The 14,675-nt window shown below is 39.0% G+C and overlaps 2 protein-coding genes across 2 annotated transcripts; one reads left to right on the forward strand and one right to left on the reverse strand.

The window, feature by feature from the left end:
- On the forward strand, positions 1-13,456 carry CDase (neutral ceramidase). The gene is made up of 14 exons (XM_065497754.1): positions 1-218; positions 6,986-7,135; positions 7,466-7,609; positions 8,261-8,437; positions 8,497-8,624; positions 8,961-9,159; positions 9,209-9,418; positions 9,536-9,658; positions 9,727-9,921; positions 10,398-10,631; positions 10,691-10,954; positions 11,847-11,971; positions 12,410-12,578; positions 12,636-13,456. Exons 2-14 carry the CDS (start codon positions 6,989-6,991, stop codon positions 12,693-12,695), a joined length of 2,175 nt encoding a protein of 724 aa, XP_065353826.1. The 5' UTR covers positions 1-218; positions 6,986-6,988; the 3' UTR covers positions 12,696-13,456.
- On the reverse strand, positions 13,365-14,358 carry Mpc1 (mitochondrial pyruvate carrier). The gene is made up of 3 exons (XM_065497762.1): positions 14,193-14,358; positions 13,906-14,006; positions 13,365-13,853 (listed from the first exon to the last, which is right to left on the reverse strand). Exons 1-3 carry the CDS (start codon positions 14,261-14,263, stop codon positions 13,660-13,662), a joined length of 366 nt encoding a protein of 121 aa, XP_065353834.1. The 5' UTR covers positions 14,264-14,358; the 3' UTR covers positions 13,365-13,659.
- Between the last annotated feature and the right edge of the window lie 317 nt (positions 14,359-14,675).

Here is a 14,675-nt window from a genome sequence, read left to right on the forward strand (position 1 = left end):
GCCCGTGGCGTGGAGACTTGGAGAGAGGGAACGCGTGCGGTCGCACTTGCTCGCTCGGCTACAGCGCTCACGCTCAACGTTCACAGAGGATGCTGGACAATTTCCCGCCGCACAGTGCGCCGTGCATTTCCGCAAACGCGACGCGGAAAAGTTGCTGACGATGTGTCAAGCCGCATTTTAGCAGTGAATTTTTAGTGAACTTGGATTTTCAGCAGACGGTGAGTGTGTTTTTTATGATTTCTCGTCTTTTAATTGGAACTTGGGTAGAAATCGATTTGCTCCGCGGCGTGAAAGGTTGAACGCGGCAGGTTCACTGTCGATTTATTCGTATGTTGCGCTCCTTTTTTGCGCTCGCGTCTTTGTTTGTCGCGGCTGCCTGGGCCTATTGTGGTAGTGCACATGGCCGTGCAAGGCTACTAAGAGAGATGCGGGGAAAATCAACTAACTGTCGCAATGCCTAATTGAACTAATCTCTATTCGGAATGCGGCTCCAAAGTAAAACAGTTTCGAGGATCGCCTTTCAACGAAATGCAATACTTTTAATTCTGGGTTTGCTACAATTAAGCAAAAATCTATCCTTTTTTAGTTCCAACTGACCAGATCGCCAACATTTTAATATGATTTAATTTGGATTTAATATTCTTTAAAGTTTCTTGCTCCCAAAAGAGTTAAGAGGTTTTCATTTTCACTTAATTTATAATATGACCAGATAAATTAAAAAAGTTATGAACAAAAATTTAATATCAAAACAGTTGTCGAAATTTTTTATTCCTAGTTAGCCTAAACTTCCTATGCTTGTCATTTTTATATTTCATTCAATCCATAACATAAAATATTATTAATAATTTGACAGGTATCCTCATATAAATCATAGACAAGCTGTTTGCTTCTAGAATAGCAATATTCGGCCGTTCAAGGTGTTATGTCCAAATAGCTAACAGACGTGATTATGCACCAAGCGATATTTGCAAAAGATGAAGTTTCAGGGATGTGGCTAACCCTCGCCAGTGCTACGTGACGAAAGGTGTGCGCGTGCATAATAGCGCCGCGAAAAGAAGTTTTCCTTGCACGTGTAAAGTCTCGCAAACCGGTAGCCCGAACGCAAAAAAATAGCTCGCTGACGGTTTCATTGACGCGTGCATAGACAAAATAGGAGGAAAGTGATCCACTAAACGATTTCCTTATGACTAGATTATAACCATGTGTGACAAAAAGGCTCGGATTTCCATACAATAATCGCACACCCATAAAAACGCGCGTCAAGGGTCGGTGTGCTTACGATTTTACTATTGTATATGGCTCGATCGGAATGCGGTTCACGCTTCGACATCGAGTGCCAATCGATAACAAATAATGCCAGTATTGCGCCTTAATTGACACGTAAAAGCGGTATCGTGCGTTTTTCGCGTTAATTTGCACTGCGAATTGTTAACAAGTGGGTAAAAAGATTATAATTTGACGCACTGCTTTGACTGACGAAAGCGAGAGCGGATCTTTTCATCATCGTCGTCGGACTTTTATTTTTTGTTTTAATCTTTGTGCAAGGAGAATGGCGTGACGGGCCCTGTCAAAGGCCATCTCGAGATACGCATGGACGTTCTTTGACTAAAATCGAGTTTAGTAACAAGCAAATTATATTGTAAAAAATAGATTTCTAGCAATGTGAAACTCGTTCTTCGGGTTCCTGAAGCCCTGAAGAAAAATTACCTACTTTATGACGCGTTCGCCAAGGTAGTCTTAATTTAATAATAAATTCAACGTATTAAAATGTTATCAACTACATCAGCTCGTGTTGCATGATCTAATGAGTAATATCTAAATTTCAAGTTTCATTTTTAAAGACAGTACACTGTTCAACAATAATTTTTTTTAACTTGTTTTAGTACTATATAGGCAACAAAAATTATGAATCATAAGGAATTCAAATAATTTATTTTGCCAAGTGCAATCAGTGATAGCCGCTTGTTAATTACTTGATTATTTAGTAAACGAAAGTAAATAATTGATACCCATATGAGTTATTGGAAAAATGAGTGATTTTTTTAACTTCACCGTTTTTTTTTTTAAAAAATCACATATATACCGGAATTTGTGTGAAGAGCGACCACTGGAAGAGGGCCTTAACTAAATCGAATTTAGAATGGCATGTGAGACTTAGGGATTTTTAAAAATCGATGGCATATATGGCACGTGTCTCAATAAAGCGCTGGAAAATCGTTAAATGCGACATTTTTTTCCTAGAGTTACAGACAAAAGCCGTATTAAATTATTGGTTGTTGAAGCAATATAAAAAAAATTCTTTCAAAATGCTTTAAAACGCATGATTTGTGTTCATTTGATGGTCCAAACATCATTTAGCAATTTCAGAAAAAATAGTCAATAATCGGTTTTACGTGACCCCTAATAATGAATATTTACCATTTATGTAGTATGTGTTCAAATAATTTTATTGTTCTAATTTTCAAATATTTAAAATGTTTATAATCGCAGTGAAATAATTTTTATTGTTTTTAAAATTTTATACGCAAACTATAACTAAACCAAAGAGCATTAAAAATTTTGAATGCCGACAACTTTTAATTATTAGATCAATGCAGGAAAAATTGTCAATGAGAGGCGTGGAGGCGTATGTTATGGTGTATGGTAGCTAGCGCGTGGCAGTGATAATGAATTTGGGAGCGCGACCTTGCGAGCGCTGGTCAGAGGCGCGCAAGGTTACGGTCGAGCAGAGCTGCCCAGCACTGCCAGCTTCTGACAAGATTCCCTGCTCGGCTCTTCCGCGTGTTTGTTTGTCTCATCTCTCACCTTGCACCGCCAAATGGGACTGCTTTTCGAACCCTTTTTGCAGGCATTGTTTGCTTTGCGAACAGGAACACCGAATCGAATCTGTCAACCCAATCCAAGGTCAGCTGTAAATTTCGGTAATAAAATATTCGAATATCAAATTAAATTCAATAAATTTATATGTATGTAACTGATATTTGACATTTTTGTAGCTGAAATATTTCAAGCCTCCAATTAAGCTTATAAACAAGGAAGCAAAGTATCTTTCATTGCAATTAATTGAAGTGTGCATAGTTGTCTCGCATTTTTATTTATTGCCCTCACGCATAGTAGACGATCCAACGGGATGAAGTGCATGCATAATGCTCTCTCACTCGCTGCGCTTGAAGGCCGTTTTCAATTATTGCGATAGTCCCAGGTCGCGCACTAGACGTGAGGCAAATAAAGTCTATTCCTGTATAAGGATCAACGCCAATTTTGTTTTCAAGGGGAGAATCGATGTTGTCTCAGGCTATTTTTAATTGTTCTCCTTTAATTAAATCATTGACAAAGAGCCGTCAGGAGATTCCAACAGTCGCTCTCACGGAAAAGACGATAGTAAAACTTTTATTGAAGTTTAATGAGAAAGCTAAAGGCAACGTTGCAGCCGAGGAAACTCGCCAAGCAATAGCTTTTACAGCTGTTAACAATGGAATAATTTTCATTACCATCTGGAGTCTACAATTTCTTTTTTATTTATTGTTTTTAAATATTCCTTTCAGTACATTAAATGAGTATATCAGATACATTTCGTATTATAAAAAAATCGAATTATTTTAAAGTTAATTGACAAATGGAAACAATTAAAATTTGTTTGTTGCTTTGAATAATAACTCACCTAAAATGTACAGTAAAAAGTCAGGCACGAATAACAATTAAATTTCAGATTTTTCCAAACTTCTCGAAAAATAAATCAGTTTGTCAGTGATATTTGCTTGATTTCGATTTCTGTCGTCGCGATTTATCCAATGGTGTACAAATTATTGGCTAAAAATATTCTTCTTTTAGCACAAGAAATCACAATTTACAATTAGTAGTAATTCCTTGCCGCTTGATTAGCATGCAAATTTTCAAACCGATTTTCTCTCATATTTACGCGGCAACCTGCGTAAATTCTAGCTCTTTCCCGATTTTCAAAGAGTAAATTATTATTGCAGATACAGCTAAACATTATTTCGCAGTAAACTCGATTCTTCTATCCTGGCTAGAATTTCTTGTGTGCAGTAAAACCATGAAATTCCCTCTCAGTTGCAGCAATGACAATTATCTAGCGATATTAATTTAACTAGCTGTTTTCTGCCCGTAACCGTAATTAACCAAAGACCGTTTGCCTACACACTATCTGGCTTCATATATTTTACGAGAACTGTTGCAAGCGAGGCGCAATCGTGTGTAAATAAAGCTGACTCACACACCGCGTCTTTAATTGAATGTGTGCTGGCTCTGACTCTCTCCCCCACTTTGTGCTCGTGTGTGTGACTTCTCACCCTCACTTAAGAGGGTGCTGGAGCTGGAAACCTCCAGATGTTTCCCCCATATCCCTCTCTGGCAGTATACTCTCTCAAAATGTACTTAAATTGACAATATTAATTAGCTGAATAATTGTGTCCTCAATTCATTGATTTTATAATTTACAATAAACTCTGACAATAAAGGCAAACCCAATTTCACCCTTATTAGTAATGCACAGCAATAAATATGATTCAAATAAAACTCTACACTTCGCGACGCACTTTACAGCCAGCCGTTTAGCCCTGTCTCTGTTCGCTCAGTCTAATAAACGAAGTTAAAAATCTGTAGTTGAGTAAACTTGCCGTGTTCTACTCCCTCCGAACTCTTCTTCTACCTAGATGACTACCTAGGACACTGGGACATCTGGACCACCAATGAAGGAAGCAGTGTTCGGATGAAGTATAACACGACAAGTTTATTCAACTATAGAATTTAAACTTTGATTATTAGACTGAGCGAACAGAGACTGGCCTAAACGGCTGGCCTAAACGGCTGGCCTAAACGGCTGGCCTAAACGGCTGGCCTAAACGGCTGGCCTAAACGGCTGGCCTAAACGGCTGGCCTAAACGGCTGGCCTAAACGGCTGGCCTAAACGGCTGGCCTAAACGGTTGGCCGTAGAAAGTGCGTCGCGAAGTAAGAGTTTTATTTGAATCATATTTAGTGCTGTGCATTACTAATAAGGGTGAAATTGGGTTTACCTTCATTGTCAGAGTTTATTGTAAATTGTAATATCAATGAATTGAGGAAACAATTAATCAGCTAATTAATATTGTCAATTGACCAGTTGCATAAACCCTTAATTAGTGTTCAAAGCCGCCAACAGATGGCGCAACCACAGACTTTCTTAAAATTTTTTGTTTTAATCGGTTTTAAGGCATTGCCGCTGCGATTTCAGACTCAATCTAGCTATTTTGCATTCTTCAATTAATTTGCTTGTTTTGACGTGCTGATAACCAAAATCGGTTCAGCCATTCGCCGTAGAAACGTTGGAAAAGATTTTTTTATTTCAAAAAATAGTTTTTCACGATTCTACGGCGATTGGCTGAACCGATTTTGGTTTTCAGCACGTCAAAAAAGCACATTAATTGAAGAATGCACAGTAGCTAGATTGAGTCTGAAATCGCAGCGGAAGTGCCTTAAAAGCGAAAGTCTACGGTGGCACCATCTGTTGGCGGCTTCGAACTCTTAGGGTTTATACAACTGGTGAATTTAAGTACATTTTGAGAGAATATAACTGCCAGAGAGGGATATGGGGGAAACATCTGGAGGTTTCCAGCACCCTCTTAAGTGGGGGTAAGAAGTCACACACACGAGCACAGAGCGCACACGAGCACAAAGTGGGGGGGGGGGGGGGAGTCAGAGAGAGTCAGAGCCACCACAAATGCATGCAGGTGTTGAGTTGCATTTAATCTCGGTGCACTCACTTTCACTGTAACTTTCAATGCGTGCAATTAAATGATGATTGAAAATTAGTACGCGCTTTTTCTATTCGGATCTTTCATTAAGATGAAGCAAAATAAAAATAATTAATTGATTACGCTCTAAAGATCATCTATCATTCTGTCCATCACATAGAAAATTTCGTCATAGTACACGGCAGCTGCTCTTGGAAATAAGAAATTGGGATAGTTTAATAGTTCAAGGTCATTTACGCGTTGCAAAAATGCAGGCATTCGGCATGATTTTCTTGAATAATAAAAGGCTCGGTTTTTTTAATTTCTTGTCAAGAGTCAAGGACGGGAAAAGTTTCTTTGTCTGGAGCCAAAATGTAAATTTAATGCAAACAATATGAGATGAGCGACCGAGATAAATTCAACACCGTCATGTTTGTGCCTTCCAGAAATATATGAGAGGATAATTTTCGTCGACCTTGCAAAATTTAAAGCGAATGCTCTTAATTTTGCTTATTCATTTTCATTGAAAGTGTTTGTTCAAAGTTATTGTGTAATTGTTGTTAGCAAGTCGTAATTTTGTTTGAATGAATGAGATTTTTAATTAATAAAATACGGTGGTTCATTTAGAAATGTTTTTTTTTTAATTTAAAATTAACAAATGACCCAGCTATGAAAGAATTAGTTCAGGATATATAGTGAAATTTCGAAAGGTTAAATGTTTAAAATAGCGATCGTCAAGAAGTGCGACTTTTCTCGCATTTCTGAGCAACGATCGAAAATGATACGAGTGACGAAATCGAGACAATTCCAACTTCCCCGCTTTTTCCCTCACAAAAATTCACGAAGAAAAACTTTGTTATATTTTTCTAGCGGCTTTGATTGCTGCTTTATGCGTTAAAGGAATTTAAAGCAAATTGCCTGTGAGTACGTCATCTTTTTAGTTAAGTAAGAAGTAAGTGGGGTTGTAAAGAAAATCAACTATTAAAGCAAGCGTTGAAGGTCAGAGGTATATTTTATTCTGTTTTGTGAAGGATGAACAAAGACAAAATCATTACCGAGACGCAGCCTCATCCTGCGGTATTCACTTTTGATGAAACTATACGTACTTTTTGTGGTCTAAAGTACAAGCACTCTTTTACAATCACACCTAACGGGACGGCTAAGCATGAAATTGCTTTTTGTTAACCTCAATGCTATGTGTCAACACTGAAACAAAAGCAATATTTGAACGACACGCTCTTTTGTGTTTGTGCAGGCCATGAAGTCATCGGCGTTTCGGCCGGCCGCGGCAGTGATCCTCGCAGCCCTGGCCGCCAACCTGGTCGCGTCGGCCGCCGAGCAGCAGACCTACAATGTGGGCGTCGGCATCGCGGACTGCACCGGACCCGCAGGCGAAATCACCTTTGTACGAATTTCATTTGAATCAATGATAAATTCACGCATAGCGCAGGATGGTTAGCTTTTAGTGAAATTTTTATTTATTATTTTTTCTGAATTTAATTTGTTTTTAATCAATTTCAAACAATTCTTTCTCAAAATTTGCATGACTTTTCGTAGAAAGAATTATAATAGAATAGCAAAATTGATCCTGCTAAGGCTATGAACAAGGAATGGAAGGTTAAAAAACTTAAAAGAAAATAATATCACACGTTATCATATTGTATGGCAGCTATTTCGTTAATTAAATAAAAATAACCAGGGAGCGCATTTATTTATTTTATATTCGATTTTCCAGATGGGCTACGCGCGCCTCGAGCAAAAGGGCGCCGGAATCCATCTGCGCCAGTTTTCCAGGGCGTTTATTTTCGACGACGGCCAGTCGCGAATTTTGTTCCTCAGCGTAGATGTTGCGATGGTCAGTTACGGCGTCAGGAAGGAGGTAATAAAAATAAAAAAACAGGAAGAGATTTTATTTTTCTATGAATTTGGTCTGGTGTCTGAATGAAGGTTTGATCACCTCTTTTGGCCTAACGAGACCTTGACGAAAATATTTGCTTGAAATAGTCAAAAGCTGTTGGGAGTGGACGCAAGGCCGCTCATTATAATGGTGATGTTTGATGTAAATTCCACTTAAAATTACCCGGAATCCTTAATTAATTAATCAATTAACGCACTGAGCGGGACCATAATTTTGCGTATGAGTGAATATTTCAAGTGCGGAAGCAATGTGACGGTTATTTTTGTCCAAAAACCAAAAGATCTTATTCAATATTTCATAAATGAACAGAGGATCAACATGAATCGAGTTTTAATTTACGCCATCACTTATTGAGGAGTTGATAATTAATTTAGTTAATTTCCATGAAATTTAATTACCGCAATAAGTCTAGAAAAAATTAAAACCATTACAAAAGCCATTTTATGAAATAACGGCAGTTTTAAAATTTGCACATCAAATTTCGGAGACGCTGATCTAGCGAGCCATAGATAACAGGACAAAGAATCTTTAATCAAAAATCAGTGCGCTTTTTCATAATTTTTAATGAGATTGAGATTTTTCTGCTTGCTTTAATAGAATTTAATATTTTAGGTTTTGGACCAGCTGAAGAAAAAGTACGGCAGCCTGTACAAGGAGCAGAACGTGATTATCAGCGCGACGCACACGCACTCGGCGCCGGGCGGCTTCAACCAGTACATGTTCTACGACATCAGCGTCCTCGGCTTCATGCCGCAAACCTTCGACGGACTGGCCGCCGGCATCGTCAGGGTATGCCAGCAGTGATACGCGTGTGTTATATGGAAATTGTACCGAATATTTGCATTCAGAGCGTGGACCGTGCGCACGCAGACGTTTCTCCTTGCCACTTGAGTTGGAGCCAAGGAGAGTTGCTGGACGCCAACATCAACCGCAGTCCGACGGCGTACTTGCAAAATCCAGCCGAGGAGAGAGCAAAGTATGCAAATCAAAGGGCATGGAATGCTTACAAATTGAGGGGATTAATTTAAACGAATCGGCAGAGATGAGCACTGGATACTTTTTTTATCATTTTTTGGTTTTATATAGAGGGAAAAATTGAGGACAATTTTTAAAAATATATATTATTTTAAAAGTTATGAAAATTCAATTCTATAGGTCCGTTAGGAAAATCAAATATTAAAAAAGAAGATTTCATATAAACAATTCTTATAGGTATACCAATTTTCTTTTGAATAAATTAAAAATAAAATTAGGAGCGTTGATTTCAGCTGATTTTATAGGCCTCTTAAACATACTAAACTTAAATCTGTAGGTACAAACACGACGTGGACAAAGAGATGACGCAGCTGAAGATAACCCGCGCGGACGGCTCCCCCGCCGGCGTCATCAACTGGTTCGCCGTTCACCCGACCAGCATGAACAACACCAACACCCTCGTCTCCAGCGACAACGTTGGCTACGCGTCGGTTTTATTCGAGAAGAAAATGAACGAGGGGTCACTCATCGGAAAGGTGAAGAATTTACACTGTTATTATTTCTAAATTGAAAGTTATATTTCAGGGTAAATTCGTGGCGGCGTTCGCTTCAACCAATTTGGGAGACGTTTCGCCCAACACGAAAGGAGCGCATTGCATCGACAACGGGGAGGAATGCGACCTGCACACGAGCACCTGTGACGGCGCCAATGTGCTCTGCGTCGCTTCCGGCCCGGGGGAAGATATTTTCGACAGCACAAGGATTATTGCCGAGAAACTCTTCTCCAAAGCTTGGGTAAAAATAATTAATTTTATTCCTTAAATCCGTATTTTAGAAATTCCTGCGCTTTTTTTGCATATTTTTGTCTGCAAGCTTTAAAATTAAATTTAAAAGAAACAACTCCATTTCCAGGAGCTGTTCGTGAGCAGCGAGCAGTCTGCGGTGAGCGGTAACATCAAAAGCGTGCACCAGTACGTCGACATGACGAAGCAGAATTTCACTTTCTACGACAACAACACTATGCAGAACGTCGACGTAAGCATCAAAGCTTGATATATTTGACCTTTAACACAAAACTTAAAAAAATTCTCTGGTTATGCCAGGTTCAAGGCTGCAAGCCGGCCATGGGCTACAGCTTCGCGGCTGGCACCACCGACGGCGCCGGTGCCTTCAGCTTTTCGCAGGGGATGACGTCGCCAAATGAGCTGTGGAACGCGGTCAGAGACTTCATCGTCACGCCCGGCGACGCCGAGAGGAAGTGCCAAAAGCCCAAGCCTATCCTCTTTCCCACAGGCGAGGTGAAAATTTTGAAATAGTTTATAATTCAAACCTGAATAGGAGCGAAGTTTAAAATAATTCAAGGAGTTGTGCAACCTGCCAAGCACGCCAGAAGAGCGGATTGCATAACTTTTTCATTTGGTTTTCAGAAATACTTGAAATATAAAAAATGCATACGAATTATAAAATGAATATAATATTTAATCGGCAAGAGAATTTCTGTAATAGGGAATTTATTGAGACCAATTTATATTAAGATGTTAAATCTATACAGATTGAATTTTTTGCCAGTTTTTTTAAATTAAGAATATTCCCTTCAATATTTCTTAAAAATAAATAGTAATTATATAAATATATATAGCATTAATATTTAATTACCATGAATTTTAGTACATTAAACCCCGAGAGGATTAATTTTTTACTTTCTAATATTTTACTTAATTGATTTTATATGGTCATTAGGCAATCATAAGATTAAATTAATTATTGCCTCCAGATGAAATTCCCGTATGAGTGGCAGCCGAAAATCGTTTCGACGAGCTGCGCATTGATCGGCAACTTCGTGATCGTGCCCGTTCCTGGTGAATTCACGACCATGGCCGGCCGGCGGCTGCGGCAAACAGTCAGAGACACTCTGGACCAGTTCAGCACGAGCAGCATCGGTCCCGTCGTGATTGCTGGACTGGCCAACACCTACTCGAGCTACATCGTTACTCCCGAAGAGTACGAGGTGCGAAACATGGGAGTTTTCCTTGGACTTATTTATTATTCAATGAAATATTCCCTCAGTTGCAACGATATGAGGCAGCCTCGACGATTTACGGCCAGCACACGCTGACCATCTACCAGAGACAGTACAAGAAGCTGAGCATCGCTTTGATGACCAACACGAAGCTGAGGCCGGGCAGGTCACCCACCGACTTCAGGGAGAAAACGATCACACTGCTGCCGCCAGTTATTTTCGACACGTCGCCGTGGAACAGGAGCTACGGCACCGTCGTCAAACAGCCCAAGGGCGTTGTTGCGGTCGGAGAAAAAGTCACTGCCAGCTTCGTAAGAATATCATATTTACTTTAGTTGGATAATATGGAGGGGAAAATTTTCAATTTGATGGAAAATCCTTATAAGCATTTAACATTACAAATCAATTTTAGAAGCCAGTTTTTTACTGAACTGAATAGACTACTTGACGTTTTCATTTCTCATTGGAAAAGTCTTTGAATTTTCTATTATTGCTGGAAAAATTGCAAAAAAACTCATTTATGATATTCGAGATGACATATTTTCAAACTCACGATCAGAGCTGACTGTCGTCAGGGCATTTTTAACTCCATTTGGGTCACCAAAAACACTCTAAAAATTGAATTCATTTTATTTTCTTAATTTCAAGTAAATCAATCATTTGGAAATTAAAAATTCAACCAGAAAATTTTATCAACAAGTATAAATGGGAAGTATTTCTAGTTTTCAGAATACCTTTTAGTGTCTTATTATTGTTCTACATTTAACAATTTAAAACTTTCTCCAGGACAAGCATCTCAGAGAATATTTAAATTGTTCTCAGAACGTAAAAATGGCTAACCAATCGATCTGTCTCATCAGACATTGTTCATGAGAACCAAACTTTATCCAAATTGAGCGAAACTGTATTAATTATCATTTTCTTTAATGTCCCGTAAATTGCTAAAATCATTAAAAACGTACATGATTCGCGTAATGAATCCCTACATGAATTAAAATGCTCCCTCCCTAAGTTTTTCCTTCTTCAAAATTAAAAAAAATCCTAACGGAACAGCAATTATTGCAATTTTAATTTTCCTACTTTAGATGTTGGGATTTTAATTAATATGTCAATAAATAAATAAATGAATGGGAAACATTCTAATTTTATAGGGTTTTAAAAAGGGTTGCGAGAATTTTTAGTAAAACCCAAAAATTAAATCAGATTGCAGGTCATCCACGGAACCATCTCCTTCAGGAAGAGAGTTTCATGACCGTGGAGAGGCGAGTGCAAAGGGGGAACAGCACTGCCTGGACCATCGTCGCCACAGACGCCGATTGGGAGACAAAGTAATTTTTTTTCTCTTTTTATCCCTATCCGAGGACTGGGAAGGGCGCACACTGCACTAGCACGAATGCTGAAACCCGGGTCCCAATGACACCGCGAACGGATAACATGGGCGCACCAGGCCGCACAGGGACCCAGCCCACTGAAGGGCCACTTGCCTCCGCACCGAGGACTGCATTGAAACGCTAGACATTCGTCCCGTGAAGCCAAATCACGCATGCTGGAAAGGTGCAAAGCAGCAAGTGCGCCTCCCAGCCCATTGAGCAATTTGAGCATTTCGAGTCACTAAACGAACCACTTTTTGCCATCTCTGACATTGGGTAGCCAGTATTAGATCTCCGAACTGCTCAAATACCTCCCATTGCTTTGACACTCCTGAGAGTTTATTTAGGAAATTTATATCAAAACAAGATTATTTAGAAGCAAATTGCACGTCCCAGGTTCCACTGGTACCGGACGTCGTTCCTGAAGGGCATGAGTGAGGCGCGCACTGAGTGGGTGGTGCCAGAAAACACCGAGCCAGGAGTGTACAGACTCAGCCACAAAGGCAACGCCAAACTCATTTTCGGCGGACTTGTTTCCTACAGAGGACACAGCAAACCCTTTCAAGTAGGAGAAATTGCCAGTAAGGATGAAGTGGAGGTTCTTAATTAAGTTAAATTTCAGGTTGTAAGTTCGCCAAAAGAGTCAGTTGGCAACCGAAACAGAAGACTGTATTTCCAGTAATCAAGATCTTGTCATGTCAGAAGCCAAGCAAATCCACAAGTGCACTGATGGGAAAATTGATTATTTTGTCAATTTAATGAGTAAAAATTCCGCTGCTGATAAAAAAAGATAAAGATATCTTGGGTATTGGAAGGTGGGAATTATTGAATTCATGTTAATTTGTAGGGCATTTTTCGATTCGACGATTATAGCGATTTATGGGATCGTAAAATTTAGGGAAAAAGAAATTAATTTTTCCAATGGCCTGGTAGACAGCTCAGAAAACGCAAATATTGCTTGAAATTATTTTCAGCTATTTTAAATTTTATAAGCCATCGTCTAAAATTCAGGCACATTTGTGGAAGATAAAAATGGACATAGTAAGGATTTTTAACCTTCCGAGCTCCATGAATCGCAAACTAGGTACTCGGTCAAATCAGAAATTTCCCCCTTTTCTTATCTAGTTTAATAGAACACGATATCAATAATATCGCCAAAAACTAAAACGTGGAGTGTCCATATGAGAGGCTTTTCACCTTCAGGAATCCATCAGTGTGCTTTTAACTTGATTTGCCTTTCTGTGTACATATGTATTTATCGCTGTTCACGGCTTCCTCTAATTAAATAATTCCTCTTTAAATGTTTCATTTTGTGTTAGAAACTCCTCTACACAAGGATTGAAACCCGAGGTTTTAAAAAATCAACAGTTTTATTTATGACTGTATATAATTATATAACTTGTGCAGTTTCACCTCTTAATAAAGTGGCAAAAATATCGACAGTATGCTAATCTTTCAAGTTTAAAACAACTTTTGCTACTTGGACTAGCTCTGTGATGGAACATAATAATGCCGGAAAATTTCATATACTATACTATTAGCTGGTAAGTTTAGGTCTAATCTGACGAAAAACCAATAAATTTGATTGGGAAAGGGACCTAACACGGTGTGTCATAACAAGATTGGCATCAGCGCGGTGAGCAAAGTTACTTTTGTACTTGTACAGGTTCAGCTGCTTCGACAGGCTCCTCGGGCTTGCTCAGGTAGTTGTAATTGACGAACCTGTAGCCCTGGGTGAGCTGTGCGGCCTCGTTGGTGAAGTGGCACGCGAACAGCAGCATGTTCCTCGGCTGCACTTTCCACGCGAAACGCATGAAAATCATCGAGTACAGGCACAGAGCTGAATAGGAAAAATATTTAAATTTTTGAGATAAAAATTAGCACATATTTACCTAATGTCATTTTGCCGCTGATGAACTTCGGGTCTTTTTTCGTGTCGGCGATCGCAGCGATTGGAATGCCCCAGTTTGCGACAGGTCCCCAGAAATGTGTGCTGAAATTTGGGAAATTTAATTATAAATCACAGATGGTGTGTGCCATCGATGAGAAGAGTGATATGACCTTCAAAGAGACCTTCGGATCCGTCGGCAGACGAGAGATCCTTTACATAATATACTTGGCCACTCAATTTCATATCTTTTCTCAACGATTCATAAATCGCGGGTATGTATACACGTACCTCATCAAATATTCTCTGAATTCTTTGCTTTTTAGTTGGTCTAAGCCTTTCTTGATTAGTGTCGATGCCATCTCGGTTGAATCTCAGACTGTTTTGGAGTAAAAAGATCGAAAAATGTGGAGCAATCGACTGATGCTCTCTGTTTACGAATGACGACGGCCTGAGACTGACCGACTGAATCTTCGTTGCAGAGTTGCCAACGTTGGCAGCTCACTGTTGAAGATCGAATTACACTAAAATTTGATAGGATCAGAAGTTAAAAACAAAGATTGACTTTTGACTTAACTAAATTACTTCAAAGATAAGTAAATACAAAACGAAGATTAGGAAAAATAAATTGGACCTTATTATGTCTTTTAGTTGTGAGTTAAACTAAAATGCTGTCAATTAAGTATTTTGGAGTTTAGTCCATATCCATACACAATTCATTAATTCTTATGGAAAACACAACCAGTTTAAAAAGGGAAAATAATGTGTTCAAAA

This window comes from Cloeon dipterum, chromosome 1, assembly GCF_949628265.1.
Source record: "Cloeon dipterum chromosome 1, ieCloDipt1.1, whole genome shotgun sequence".
Classification (NCBI taxonomy): domain Eukaryota; kingdom Metazoa; phylum Arthropoda; class Insecta; order Ephemeroptera; family Baetidae; genus Cloeon; species Cloeon dipterum.

Bases quoted from the DNA above. Each gene is read 5' to 3' on its own strand.
- CDase (XM_065497754.1), top strand. From the start codon at position 6,989: ATGAAGTCATCGGCGTTTCGGCCGGCCGCGGCAGTGATCCTCGCAGCC. The intron at 7,136-7,465 runs GTACGAATTTCA...TCGATTTTCCAG, and splicing joins CCGCAGGCGAAATCACCTTT to ATGGGCTACGCGCGCCTCGA. The intron at 9,922-10,397 runs GTGAAAATTTTG...TATTGCCTCCAG, and splicing joins TCCTCTTTCCCACAGGCGAG to ATGAAATTCCCGTATGAGTG.
- Mpc1 (XM_065497762.1), bottom strand. From the start codon at position 14,263: ATGGCATCGACACTAATCAAGAAAGGCTTAGACCAACTAAAAAGCAAA. The intron at 14,007-14,192 runs GTACGTGTATAC...CCCAAATTTCAG, and splicing joins TTCAGAGAATATTTGATGAG to CACACATTTCTGGGGACCTG. The intron at 13,854-13,905 runs GTAAATATGTGC...TTTCCTATTCAG, and splicing joins CAGCGGCAAAATGACATTAG to CTCTGTGCCTGTACTCGATG.